The 14492-nt window shown below is 54.9% G+C and overlaps 1 protein-coding gene across 5 annotated transcripts in view; it reads left to right on the top strand.

The window, feature by feature from the left end:
• ST3GAL5 (ST3 beta-galactoside alpha-2,3-sialyltransferase 5) overlaps nt 1-14492 on the top strand; it is a 44710-nt gene that overhangs the window by 3540 nt on the left and 26678 nt on the right. For 2 of the 5 annotated variants that reach the window (XM_058279041.2, XM_058279039.2), the window contains exon 2: nt 14080-14203. In XM_058279041.2, coding sequence (XP_058135024.1) covers nt 14118-14203 — 86 coding nt within the window. In that variant the 5' untranslated portion in view covers nt 14080-14117. Of the gene's footprint in view, nt 1-1686; nt 1798-2933; nt 3125-9747; nt 10201-14079; nt 14204-14492 lie in introns of those variants that run through there. The other 3 variants (XM_058279038.2, XM_004465708.5, XM_058279040.2) reach the window with 3 other exon arrangements.

Here is a 14492-nt window from a genome sequence, read left to right as displayed (position 1 = left end):
AGTTTACCCTCGCCTGCTCTGGGCATGCTATGCATGTCAGCTCATTTACTCCTCACATGTGAGCCGTGTTGAGTCAGGAGTCGTTATTACCCCATGTGGAAAATGAGGAAACGGAGGCACAGAGCAGTTAGACAATTAGGGAGCAAAGTGGGAGTTTGGGTTCGGCAGCGTGGCTCGGAGGTGGCCGACCCGGCACTCGTCTCCCTGCCTTCGCATCCCGCCCCCCTCGGGAGGGCCCCTGGCTAAGTTCCCTGGGGTGACTTTGTTCCCTGTCACCCTCTGTGCCCTCCCAGGCACCGCTGCCTTTGCTCCCCTGGTTCTCCACAGCAGCCCTGCGAGACACCTTCCCCATCTCCAGGCGGCTTCTGGAAAGATCTTTCCAAACTCCCATTCCAGTCTAAAACCCACCCGTGGCTCCCTTTTGTTCCTAGGATAGAATTCCGACCCCCCGGTGTGACCGTCTGTCTTTCCACCCTCTCTCCGTGCATTCACTGCTCCTTCTGGGCTGCGCCCCTCACACGCAGCCCCCCAGAGCCCTTCCACCGGGGCCACACTCCCCGCCCAGGTCGTGCCCGCCTCCCAGCCCCGCCGACCCCGCTCCAAGCCACAGCCAAAACGTTTTCTTTCCCTGCAAGAAGGCTTTTCTAACCTCGCTCCCCAGACACACACACCCCCAGACCTGAATTAGACGCCTTCCACGTCTCGTGATGGCCCAACACAGACGTCAAAAAAAAACAAAAACCACGACCGTAATCACCGGTGGGAGACCTTGTCTGTATGTTCAAAAACGGGGTCGAGAGCTTTCTGATGCTAGCCTGCGTCTGTCTGGCTTTCTCCACTCTCTGCAAGCACGTATTCCTTCCTGGGTTTAAAACCAGTTGTAGGAGTGAACGTAGGTGCCACCTCGGGAGCCTGCCCGAATGCCGGTTTCCCAGATTTTTGAAGCGAAGAGTCAATGAGATGAAGTTGTGAAAGGAAGTGGCGTGTTTCAGCCGTGCCTCTCCCTGAACACATGCTGTAGGTGTCAGAAATTCTAGCACGTGTAACATGCTCCGAGCCCAGAGGAAACCGCCCTCCCCCCGTGCCATCCCGCTGGGCCCGTGGCCGGCTCTTCCCAGGCACTGCCCCTCTGCTTGCTTGGTTCCTGTGCTTTTGCTGGTTTTCCAACAAATGGAATTATCGAAGACCGCGAGTTAAATTGCAAAAGCGGCCTCCAGACTTCTCCGCCTCCCTCGCTCTCTGCCTCGCCCTCTGCCTCTGGAGGAGGGTTTCTAAGGCTCCGCTTTGGGGTCCCGCCCCAACACCTTGACCCTCAGCCCTTTCTTTGCGGGGTGGCAGAATCTTTGTTACTTTAGAACTCGTTTTCCCGTCACCTGGTCGAGTGTGGGGGCAGTCCCCCCGCCGGAGCCCGTGTGTGCTTTTGTTCACTGTCAATTCCAGTGGCTTCCACGTGCTCCTGTTAAGTGCCAGTTTTTCAGCCTGACTACTTCGCTTTCCTTCTTTAGATGAAGAATCGTCCTTTACAAAATGAGCTAGCTGTTGCTTTCCTTGTGGCAATCCTGGGACTGCCACAGACGTTTCCTCTTGTTGCACAATCTGCATGTATGATTTGTTGTCACGTGGATTCATTGCCCAAGAGTTATGTGCGAGGTGAAGCATGTGTTTCTGTCCGTGGGGCATGTCTTTGCGTTAACCCTAGGTTGCTCTCCTGGTCAGGTTTTGTTCCTCGGGCCCCCTTTTCTTCGAGAGGAACCCCAACCTCTGCTGTTCTGTCATCTTGGGGAGTGGTGGCAGCAGGTGAGGCCTTCTTGCGTGTCATTTTTTTCTTTCTTCTCCCGTTAGCGCCCAATGTGTCGAGCAGGCAGGACCTTGCCTGCTGGGTGCTGTGGGACCGTCCCCTCAGGCATGCCAAGTCCTGCGGCGTCTTACTTGCTCTGGTCCCCTCCTCAGTTTCCCTGCCCACATCTCCTGCTTCTGCCCTTCTTAGTTTTCCTGCCCACGTCTCCTGCTTCTGCCCTTCTTAGTTTTCCTGCCCACGTCTCCTGCTTCTGCCCTTCTTAGTTTTCCTGCCCACGTCTCCTGCTTCCGTCCCCTTAGTTTTCCTGCCCACGTCTCCTGCTTCTGTCCCCTTAGTTTCCCTGCCCACGTCTCCTGCTTCTGTCCCCTTAGTTTCCCTGCCCACGTCTCCTGCTACTCCCCTTCTCAGTTTCCCTGCCCACGTCTCCTGCTTCCGTCCCCTTAGTTTCCCTGCCCACGTCTCTTGCTTCTCCCCTTCTTAGTTTCCCTGCCCACGTCTCCCGCTTCCATCCCCTTAGTTTCCCTGCCCACGTCTCCTGCTTCCGTCCCCTTAGTTTCCCTGCCCACGTCTCCCGCTTCCGTCCCCTTAGTTTCCCTGCCCACGTCTCCTGCTTCTCCCCTTCTTAGTTTCCCTGCCCATGTCTCCCGCTTCCGTCCCCTTAGTTTCCCTGCCCACGTCTCCTGCTTCCGTCCCCTTAGTTTTCCTGCCCACGTCTCCTGCTTCCGTCCCCTTAGTTTTCCTGCCCACGTCTCCTGCTTCCGTCCCCTTAGTTTTCCTGCCCACGTCTCCTGCTTCCGTCCCCTTAGTTTTCCTGCCCACGTCTCCTGCTTCCGTCCCCTTAGTTTTCCTGCCCACGTCTCCTGCTTCCGTCCCCTTAGTTTCCCTGCCCACGTCTCCTGCTTCTGCCCTTCTTAGTTTCCCTGCCCACGTCTCCTGCTACTCCCCTTCTTGACTTCCCTTTCCCAGCCCTGCTTCGCCGCCTTGCTCCCGGGGTGATTGCTGTGGCCCTCGCCCGCCCTCCCCCTCCCCTTGGCCTCCTGCGTCAGCGTGACCTTGCCCCCACCCTGTGAAGAACCGCTCAGGGCTGCCTGGGGCTGCCTCCTTTGGAGCAGGTGGGCGGGCCCCATCCTCTTTACAGCGGCCTCCCCGGGCTCTCCCACTGGCCCAGTGAGCCAGCCTCGGCGCAGCTTCTTTCTGGAATGCCTGCCCCTCCGTTCTGTCGTCGAAATCTCACTCATCCAGGAACCAGCGTGCGTGTCCCCTCCCCAGGGAAGCCTCCCCGGTTTCCTTAGATGCCGCCCATGGGCCCCTGCCCAGGACACGGAGGTAAACTGCCTTAGCACTGCTTAGTATTTGGAGGGTTTGGTCTTTTCTGTGTCCCTGGCTGGTTTGTTCATTTGAAGAGGAAAAGGGCCGGCCATGTCTTATTTATCTTTATCTTCCCAGCGGCCAACGGAGGGAAGGTACCTGTTAGATGCTTATTTAAAGAATTGTGAACAAAGCAAATTATGCAGCACAGACCCATCCTTCTCCACTGGGGCTCCTGGAGAGAGTGAAGCTGTGGGACTCTACGACAACCGTGGTGGGTGATGAGCGAACTCCTCTGATGTGTTTCTGGAAGGTTCTGGTTACCCACCGCCCTGGGGGAATTGAGAAGATCGCACTCAGGTCCTTTGCTGTCGGGCTTAGCCCTGCAGGGAGCCCAGCCTGCAACAGCCCGAGGGAGGTGGGTTCCTCCCCAGCACGCACGCCAAGAGAGGGCCGCGGAGACCGGAACGTTCTCGGAGAGCTGGGGGGCGGGCGGTGCGAGCACGACCGCGAGCTCCAAACGCTGTTTTCTGCAATGCTAAGTCTGTGATAAAAAAAGGTTTTGAAATGTTTCGTGAAGAAGCCAAATTGAAGTTCCTAAACGGAACTGAAACTCACTAGTGCCTCAGCACAAGGTGGCGGACTCGTAGCTTTGTTGTTTTTTTTATTTATTTTTTATTTATTTCTCTCCCCTTCCACCCCCCACCCCCCCCAGTTTTCTGTTTCCTGTGGCTATTTGCTGAAGTGTTCTTTTTTGTCAGTGGCACGGGAATCTGTGTTTCTTTTTGTTGTGTCATCTTGCTGTGTCATCTCTCCATGTGTGCAGCACCATTCCTGGGCAGGCTGCACTTTCTTTCGCGCTGGGCGGCTCTCCTTACGGGGCGCACTCCTTGCGCGTGGGGCTCCCCTACGCGGGGGACACCCCAGCGTGGCAGGGCACTCCTTGCGCGCATCAGCACTGCGCATGGGCCAGCTCCACACGGGTCAAGGAGGTCCTGGGTTTGAACCACGGACCTCCCATGTGGTAGATGGACGCCCTTACCACTGGGCCAAGTCCTCTGCCCATAGCATAGTGGCCGCTGGAGATAGCAGGCCCCTTGCTGGATGGTTCAGGTTTCAGCAGCCCTGGCGTGAGAAAGAAACTAACCACACTTCCCACCTTGCACATGCAAATCTAGAGGGCTTTGAAAAAATAGCTGATTGTGACCATAAACTGGGCTCTTTGAGTTAAGTCAACTAAAGTCTCACGGGCTAATTCTTACTCATCAACTCTGGCTTTTTTTGCCCAGCCCTAGTGTCATTCTTGACGTTCACCTCACAGAGAATTTTGCCTTTATTCTGGGCAGCACCTGCTGGGGGGTGCTGGAACAAAGAGGCTCGACGAGAACGGAACATTTGCCTAGTCTTCTAGTATCACCCCCGCTACTTCTTAAATATGTAGGAAAACAGTAACTCGTCAGTGGTGAAGCCTGGCTCACAGCACCTCAACCAGCTGATCGAGGGCCATCCCACCAGTGTCCGAACGATCGACAAGCTGGGTGCCACCGAAGAAAGTGCCAAGAGGGCATCGCTGCTGGGGTGGGCGGCCCCAAAGGAATAGCTTGAATCCGATCATGCAGAAACATTCGAGTAACCCCAGTGGAGAAACGTTCTACAAAATAACTGGCCTGTACTTTTCAAAAAAAAAAAAAATGTCAAGGTCATGAAAGATAAAGGAATCTTTTCAGATTACAAGAGACTAAAGAACCACTGCAGCCAAAGGCCACATGTGATCCTGGAACAGAAAAACAATTTTATTTTTCCTCTGAAGTCCTTTTTGGGATTAGTAGAGAAATTTGTATGTGGTCTTTTGATTGGATAACAGGGATAACAGTAGCAACTCAATGTTGGTTTCTGATTTTTATCCTTGTACTGTGGTTAGATTAGGGAATGGCCTTGATTTCAGCAAACACTAAAATATTTTGGGGTAAAGCAACACCATGTGTTAAACTTTCTTTCAAATGGTTAAGGAAAAAGTAATCTGCCTATTATGTAATAAAATGATAGTGCAAATATGGTAAAATGTTAACAGATGGGGAAGGGTCCATCGGACTTCTTTGTAGTATCTTTGCAACTTTTCTGAAAGTTTCACATTATTTCAAAATAAAAACTTACAAAACCCGAAGCCCCCCGTCGGGGCGCCGTGGCCAGTCCAGCATCGGAAGCCACGTGGGGCCATCTCTGCAGTTGCCACTGAAGAAATTCCACCCTGCGCAGCACTCTCTTCAGAATTTGTTGTGCTCCCCGTGGCATGGTCAGAAGATGGGTGAAAGATCTTTCGGGTGCGGCCTCACCTGACTGGAAGGTGCTTTCTCCAAAATCCTGCTGGCGCCACCGCTGCCTGTCTCGGAAACTCCCCCCCAGGTGGGTGGCTCAGGATTCTGCGGACGGGTCTGCAGTGCACCAGCTCTAACCCACAGGCTCACCTGGTTTCAGCTTGACCCCACCCAGCGTCCCGGCCAGAACATCAGCGTTCAAGACTATTTGAGCACAACGGTGGGTGCTTGGGTACCAGGGCTTCTACCCAAGGAGCACTGGTCCAGCTCTTGCCGGCAAAGAAGGCCCAGGGCCGTTGGAGGGTGGCGTTGCCCAGGGCCCTTGGAGGGTGGCGTTGCCCAGGGCCCTTGGAGGGTGGCGTTGCCCAGGGCCCTTGGAGGGTGGCGTTGCCCAGGGCCTCGGCCTTTGCCTTCTGTAGGCCGGCCCAGCCAGACCCTGAGGTCGTGGGTCTGGGGCAGAAATCCTTCCCTGCACTTTGCAAGACACGGGGCCCTTTTCCAGCCCCCATTCCTTGTGTCCGGTTTAGGGCACCGCTTCTGGGCTTCTGGCTGGAGTTTCTCTCCAGCGTCGGGGTGTTGGGGGCCCGTTCTTGGGTGTAAAGTTGCGGGGGGAAGCTGGTGTGTGGGTGGGTCTGCTTATCAGAATCTGCAGTTCGGCTGAAATTCCCGGCCAGGGGAGAGCGCAGCTTCTGTCCTCCTTTCTCTCCAGTCTTCCGCTCTGCCCCGCCCGCCCAGGTGCTCTGCTCTCGGTCCCTCATAACTCCACTCCCCGCATGTACTACGGCTTCCTCTTCCTTACCTCCCACCGGCCATAATGTAAATGATTCTCAACCGCAACAGAGTAAACTAAGCTTTATGTTTCCTATGACTTGGGAAAGTAGATAAATGAAAAGCATAAAATTAGAGTAAGGGAATGGGTGATACAAGCATTCTCGCCCAACCTTGCTTTTTTACAGAGAAGCAAATGTTCCTGTCTGTAAAGACTTTAAGGATTTGCCAAGATTCAAGGGCTGATAAACTGAGTATTTTATCTCTTCCTCTCTTAAAGAAAAATCAAAGCCATCAAATTGTTCTTTTTTTTCACGCTGTGGTGGGGCCGTGGTGTGATTTTGCTGCCCTCCCCTCCCCAGTGCGCGCACATACGCACACACACGCAGTGGTTCTTCCTTCACAAGACGGTTCCGTCCTTGTCCTTGGTGTGCCAGGTACTTGGACGGGTCCTAAACGGCCAGCGATTGTGACATCTGGCCCCGGGCGGGCGTCCAGGCTCCGCGTCTGCCTCTGGGCAGGATCGTGCTGAGCCAGAGTCGGCTCTGCTGTGGCCGTCCCGTTCCAGGCCGCTGACCCGTGTGCTCATTCATTCATTTGCTCGTTCATTCGGTCAAGGGGTATTTGTTGGACGCCCAGTTTTTAGGTTTTGAGGTTGAAGGCCTGGTCTTTTCCGCTGAACTCAGCATCTGCCCCGGCCTGTGAAATGGACGCAGTGGGGGGCCTGGGCCAGGGCTTCTGGGTGTGTCCGCTGCCCCCCCAGCACTCCCTCCCTGACTTACCGACAGACCCCTAATTCTGCTTGGGGAAGCAGCCGTGCCCGGCGGCTGGTAAAGAGTTCACAGCTCCGCAGCCGAGTGGCCATGTGCCATCTCCTGGGCTTAAGAGAGACAAAGGGGCGTCGCCAGGGCTTTCTGGGGAGCGTTTTCCCCTCCTGAAGTAGGTGCCACCATTTCCCCCCCCCCCCCGGCTCATCCCTCTTCTCTGTCCCTCCTGGAACACGGAGGGAGGTGGTGCTGGCGCCAAAGGCGCAGAGGTGGTGGGAGCCGGGCACGTGGGCATCGCGGGCCGGCCCTGCTCTGCTGCTCCTGGGACTTGCTGTTCAGGTGAGGACTCGAGCCCTCCCTGGTAAGAGCCATGGTGGGTGTTTCCGCTCGCACGGCCCAGTGCAGCCGGGGCCCCCCGGAGAGGGTCGCGCCTGCCGCCAGCTGCGCGTGGGCGGCCATGGGTGTCGCCTGTCAGCTGTCTCCACCACGCCTCCTCGCTGTCACCCCGACAGAGGACTCCTCTGCCCTCCCTGGCGCCGAGTCACCGTCCCCGCCGCCCACTCACTGCCGCACCTGCCGCCGGGTGCCCTTCTCCCCGCCTCGCCGAGGCCCGCGGGATCCTGTGCCAAGAGGGCCTGGGCCGCTGCGCCCGCCGCTCCCAGAGGCGTCTACCCCGTGGGCCGCGTCCCCCTCTTGTTCGGAACCATAGGGGGCTGTGTTCCCTGACCTCCTGCCACCTTCCACGGGGCTTAGGGTCCCCGCAAGCAGGGCCTGAAGCAGGGATTTTGGGGCCCGTGATTGGCGGAGGGGGCTTTCAGGAGAAAAGGGAGCGTGGGGCAGGAAACGGGGGGAGCCCTCGGGAGCCCCAGAGCGCACCTTGCTCCGCGGGGGGTGGGGTGGGGGCAGATGGCAGAGGAGTGGGCAGCTGTTTGCAGTCAGCAGCAGCGGGGTGAGGCGCCAGCCCAGGGCCCGGCCCCCACCTCCTGCCCGCGCCCCCCCACCCCACGGCCTCAGTCTCTTAGCTGTGCCCAGTCACTTGGCATCCCCCAAACCAGGTGGGCCACCGTCCTTGGGCCCCCCCCCCCGCGCCCAGCTCCGCTGCCCGGCTCCCTCTGGGTGCCCACGCCTCGCTGATGGGTGAGGTGTGCGCCCCTCGGCAGCCTTCACCCTGAGCCCAGGCCCCTGCCTTGTCTTCTGTTCTCCTTTCTCCATGGCGTTCCTCCTCGAAACCACAGAGACCCAAAAATGAATGCAGGGACTGTTTCCTTGACTCCGCTGAGGGCAGGGCGTCGCTGTCCCGGGCCCCAGGCAGGGGAGAGCGGCTCCTCCAGCCAGCCGCTGCCGTCGGGCTGTTCTCAGAGCCCCCCATGGGAAAGGCCGGCTGGCACGCGGGACCCCAGCCCCCTCTCCCACCTACTGCCTCGCGCAGCTGCATCTGGCCCAGGTCGCCGCCGCTGAGTGACATGACTGATGGCGCTTCCTGTTTCTTTTGGTAGCTGGAACCCCAGACTTACCTTCGCCAGCGTCTATTCCTGACTCGTCTTCCCCGTGGCGTTTCTCGGTGGGTCACGTCCCACCCTGCCTGCTCCTTTCCCACAGGGTCGGGCCCCCCGCTGCTGGGGCACAGCAGGCCGGGCCTCCCCCTGCGGCCAGGTCCTTGGTGCCCAGCAGCCTCTGGCCGCGAAGGCCTGCCCTTCAGGCCACCGTGGCAGCTCTGAGGTCATCCCGTCCGCTTCCCGGGCAGTGTCCCCCCGGCCCTGCTGCTTTACCCGGCGCTTTCTCAACTTCAGATCTCGTTTATAACAGGCCTTTCCCTGGCTGGCCTTTGTGATTGGAAAAAGTAATACACGGATGGACATGTCCACCCGTGGTTTCACAGAGTCCGCTCCTGGGTCGGGTGGAGAGGACCTTGGAGGTGGCTGCGTGCTCAGCGCCTGCCCGTCCCACGCGGTACCTGGCCAGGTGCACGAGGCCAGCGGGCAGGTGTTCTTACAACCCGGGTCCATCCCACGGAGGCTCAGGCCTCCGCAAACCCTAGCGTGCCACCCACGCTTGCCCCAGAAGTGGGCTGAGCGGGTAATTGGGCAGCAGGCACCTTCCACTCTGCGGCATCTTTTCCTCTCTCGTTTCACGTGGTTGATTCTTCATTCTGTAGAGCTGACGCAGGTGCCAGAAGTGGACGGAAAGCCTCACCCTTTCTTCATCATGGCCTTAGTAAGGACGATTTCTTCATCAGGCACGCGGGCACTTAATGAGCTTCAGGCAGCTGTTTACACATGCACAGGAAAAGAGGATTTTAAAAGCCGGGCCCTTTTCCGCGTGGTGGTGCTGCCCGCAGCTGGGAATGCGGCCCTTGGGGAGATGGTGGAGGAAGCGCCACCAGAGGGGCAGGAGCAGAGCGAGGGGGGCGGCTGCTGGCCAAGGCGTTGGCAGGCCGCCTTGAGCCACGTCACCTCGGAGATGACTGCTCCCAGGAGGCAGAGTCTTGTTTGTTCAGGAGCTACCTGCTGGGCACCCGTCGTGTGCCCCTTACCGGGGGAGGCACGGCGGCCAGCCTAGAAAAGGCCCTGCTTCCGTGGACTCTACCCACCAGGGGGCAGCCAAAGGCACCTGCCTTCCAAAAAGTAAAAAAATAAATAATGTCTGGGGATGGTAAGTGCCCTGAGGACAAACCAAAGCACATGTCCAGAAATACCCATGTAAGCCTATCTGTAGTGTTCTGCGAGTCGAGCCTAAGCAGTCTCTTTTTTTGTAGAAATACTGGGGATTGAGCCCAGGACTTCATCCGTGGGAGGCAGGCACTCAACCACTTGAGCTACAGCCACTCCCAAGCCTGAGCAGTCTTCCCTTTGTTAGTTGCTTGAATCGAGTAGAGGATGCAGATCACTAAAATTAAGAGGCGGCACACATGCATGATGGCTTCAGTCTGCGGGAGATGCCCGTCACGTCCTACGCGCTAATTCTCCAGCTGGTGCTGCTCTGCCAGGCCAGATCGGGGGCAACGTGACCCTCCGATGGCAACGGGCCTGTGCCACGGATTGTTCGCCTGTTCATCTGGTCACCAGCTCTTCAGAAGCTCCCTTGTTGCAGAGTGGGGCTTGAGGCGTCCACAAAGAAAGGGCGACCCCGTGTCTGCCCCGGAGTGCGGCTGGACTTGCGGAGGGTCAGCATTCCCCATTCTGCCGCTTTCTCCAGCTCAGCAGACACGTGGTCTTTTCATCATGAAGCTCCTTCTAAAAATCTTGTAATTTTGTTTCTCTTTTTCACCTTTAGAGGCGGGATTTATGAGATATTGTTCTTAACAACAGATGTTAGGGCAAGTTTGTCCTAACGGGATGACCCAAGTTTCCTAAAAAGATTTTGTTTGGGTGCATTTCAAGTATCTTTTCATCATACTGTAGGGATTCTTCCCCCCAAATGAAAATATCTTAAATTTTTCAAAAATAGAAGTAGTAATGTACAGAATTCAGGTAGCATCGTGAGGAATACACCCACAGGAGCACCTTCGACTGATAACGTGCAGGTGTACCTTCTCCTGTGTGTCTTTATACCTGTTTACACCTATCGATACATTCTGGTAATTTCTGTTAGTCAAAGGTGCAGTCACCACTGAAATGAATGGTGCCCAATTACCACCGCAGTTAACCCGTGATGCATGGTTGATGTCATTGAAACTTTAGTTGCAACCCCTCCTCCAGCAAAGAGAAAAGCAAAGAGAAAAGATGTGAATGAAAACTAGAGATCTTGACGCGTTCTCTGAGAGGGGTCTTGAGGCCACCAGTTGATAAGAGAGTCTGGAAAGTGTAGTTTGCAGTCTTGCAGCCCCATGGCCAAGGAGGAGAGAGAGGCACGCAGAGAGCCGCGAGCGGAAGGCGAGGCCTGCGTTCTTGCCGTTACTCTCACCATCAGCCTTGTTCTCAGCAGGCCCACTTTGGGGTGAATTGCGTGTCTTCCTGGTCATAAAGACCCAAGCATCTTAGAAACTTTAATTTCATGCATGTGCTGGTTCTAGGTTCCTGCCCCTCGGCTAACCGTCCGGCAGGTGACTGCAGCGTTGTGGTGTTTACAAACCACCCAGGCTCCCCGCTGTTCTCACTCTTTCCCTGAGGATTCAGGAGCCTCCAGCAGAGGCTTGCCAGTGAGGTCCTTGGCACCACTTTTTGAAACTTGCCGGATGGAATGATATGTAACTGTAAAAGTTCTTGCTCTTCAGTGCAAACAGAGAATTGGAGTAGAGGAAGAGATTGTTTACAGTAGCAGAAACAAATTAAATACTTGCGTGTCCGTTTACTTGGAGAGGTAAGTTTTTTCCAAAGGAAATGGCAGAACCCTATTGGGGAAAGTAAAGCAAATGAGATAGAACTGCCTTTGGGTTGAAAGACTCAATGTAATAAAGATATTTGTTGTTTTTTCTTTAAAAAAATTTTTTTATTAGAGAAGTTGTGAGTTTACAGAACTGTCAGGCATAAAATGCAGGATTCCCATCCACCATCCAACCAACACTTTGCATCGGTGTAGAATATTTGTTACAGCTGATGACAGCACTTTTTTAATAGTTGTACTATTTTATTTTTTAACCGTAGTAGCCAGCATTCAAGAGATTCTGTGTTCTAGGTACTGTGTGAAGCAATTTTACATGGCTCGCCTCATTTAAAACACCCAATACAAAGGCTTGTGAAAGAAAAACATTATTTATTAATATAAAATTGGCCATACTAGCAGGTGGTGCCTGATAATGACGATCAAAACGTTTCACGTGCCGTCTCGGTGGCTTACTTCGGTGAAGCCACTGGCGTCAGCATTGGCCTTTGGCCTAGTGTGCAAGCAGCTTTCCAGCCCTTGGGCACAAACTCCCCGGGAGCCCGAACCTGTGCCTGCGGCCACCACCCACACACCTCACCCAAACCCACAGCGGGCCCCAAATGATGAGCCGACCGTTCCCACTGCTCAGACCCCAGTCCCCTCCCCTTTTCATGTGTTTGCTTTAAACTAACCAATCCTTGTCTCCCGTGGAAAATCTACTGTGCTCTCCCGGCCCACAGTAAAGGCACAAGCCCCCTGGGTCCCTCTCGCCCTACCTGTGTGCCCCCTCCCACTAGTCCAGCCCCGGGCTGGTCACACTTCCCATGGACCCCTTGCGGCAGCCCCCTTTCCCTCTGCGACCTGGGAGTAACGCCCTGTCTTACCCCATGTGTTCTGGCCTCAGTTTCCTGTGTTAACATCCAGGTGTACCTTCTCCCAGGTATCTTTATCCTGTTTACAACTATTGATACATTCTGATCATTTCTGTTTGTCAAAGGTGCAGCCACCACTGAAATTAATGGCGCCCAAATACCACCGCAGTTAACAGGCGATTCATGGTTTATGTCATTGAAACCGGACATCTGCCCAGACCCCAAATTGAAATCCAACGTAACCAATTCAGAGCGCTCCCTGTATCGGTCAGGAAAGCTTTGATTTTGATGAACAGTAGCTTAAACCAGGTAGACGTTTACTTCTCCGTCCTGTCACAGTGCAGGGGTGGCACGGCGGCTCAGCGCCTGGCCCTCCGCGGGCCTGGACACCTTCTCTTGCCCACCATGCCGTGGGGAACGTCCTGTCTGTGTGGTCCAGAGTGGCTCCTCACGTCAGCAGCTCAGCCGAAGGGAAGGGGAGCAGGCCAAGGTACCCCCGAAAGTTGTGCAGGTCACCTCCGCTCACGTCCCGAGGGCATGAGGCCACGCCTGCCTCGGGAGGCTGGGAATAGTAGCTTTCATTCTGAGCAGCCCCGTGCCTGGTTTAAAATCCAGAGTTCTATTAAGTTGGGAGGCAGGAGAAATCCAATGTGGGAGAGATGTACCCATTTCTACTACAGTACTCCTTGGAATATTATTTAGAACTTGATGGATTGAGAGGGAAATTAATTCAAAAGGATAAGTAGACAAACATACTCAAGAAAATTTCTTTTTTAAAAGAAAAATTTAAATGCCCTGTTTTTATATATATATATATATATATATATATTAGATTTATTTTTATTTAATTCCCCTCCCCCTCCCCCAGTTGTCTGTTCTTTGTGTCTATTTGCTGCGTCTTGTTTCTTTGTCCGCTTCTGTTGTCATCAGCGGCACGGGAAGTGTGGGCGGCGCCATTCCTGGGCAGGCTGCACTTTCTTTCCCGCTGGGCAGCTCTCCTTATGGGGTGCACTTCTTGCGCGTGGGGCTCCCCTACGCGGGGGACACCCCTGCGTGGCAGGGCACTCCTTGCGCGCATCAGCACTGCGCGTGGGCCAGCTCCACACGGGTCAAGGAGGCCCGGGGTTTGAACCGCGGACCTCCCATGTGGTAGACAGACACCCTAACCACTGGGCCAAGTCCGTTTCCCTATATATATATTTTTAATGTAATGCTTTCTCCTTTTTTTAATGTAACTTTTTAAACTTTTTGATATAGGAAAATTTCAGACACCAAAGTAGAGAGAATTGTACAGTGATCCCCAGGTACCTGTCTCCCAGCTTCTGTAGTTATCAATGTAGTGCCAGTCTTGTTTCATCTTGTCTCCTACCTACTTATTCCCTTCCTGCATTTTTTTAAAGCAAACCTCAGGTACCATCTCATGTATGTGTAAATATTTCTGTTTCTCCCTAAAAGGTAAAGACTTTTTAGATTAAAGTTTAAAAATCACACTCTTTATTTTGAGATCGTTGTCGAGGCACGTGTGCAGTTGTAAGAAAAAATACAGAAGGCCAGTGTGCGCATCACCCGGTGTCCCTCCGTGGCTGCGTCTGCTCAGTCATGGCTGGATGTCGACACGGACACAGGCAAGATGGAGAAATCTCCATCACCCGACACCCCACGTGCCACGCCCGCCCCAACCCGTGGCAAGCACTGATCCGGTCCCCACTTCTGTAATTTTGCCATTTCAAGGACGCTCTATAAATGGGATCATACAATATGTGATCTTTTAATATTGACTTTTTTCACTCAGCCTGCTTCCCCTAAGAGCCATCCAAGTTGTCACGGGCTGTCGATAGTTCTTTCCTTGTGATGCTGGGTAGAATTCCAGCGTCTGTCCGTAACACGGAGAGGCTTTTTAAAAATCCTAACGCGCTGCTCTTTTCTCCGCCCTTCTGCTCTCCTCTCAGCCTTGCCACGCCAGAGTAATTGTAGGAGACTGAGGCACATGTGCTCCAGCCCTGCCGTGCAATGGTGCTTCCGAGCCCAAATCAAGATGAGGAGACCCAGCTTGATGTTAAAAGACATTCTCAAGTAAGTCCGACCCTTCGCGCCAGGAGAGCCTCCTGATGTGGTGGACCGTGTGGTGCTGGGGGAAAGCCCAGAGCCCTGAGCTGGCCGACGCTGGAGAAGCAGAGCTCACGCGAAAGCACGTCCGAGCAGAGTGCAGTGACGGAGGGAGTGGGTTGCACGGTCACGCCGTCTGGGGTACCAGGCGGTGCCCAGGGCAGGCCCTGTACTGAGTGCAGGTGTTCCGCCTCCAAGCAGTTATTTAACAAAAGACAGCTCCTTCCCTTGGCTACTTTCAGTTCATCTAAAATAA

This window comes from Dasypus novemcinctus, chromosome 17 (genome assembly GCF_030445035.2).
Source record: "Dasypus novemcinctus isolate mDasNov1 chromosome 17, mDasNov1.1.hap2, whole genome shotgun sequence".
In the NCBI taxonomy this organism is placed as follows: Eukaryota; Metazoa; Chordata; class Mammalia; order Cingulata; family Dasypodidae; genus Dasypus; species Dasypus novemcinctus.
This window is presented reverse-complemented; position numbering and strand designations above follow the sequence as displayed.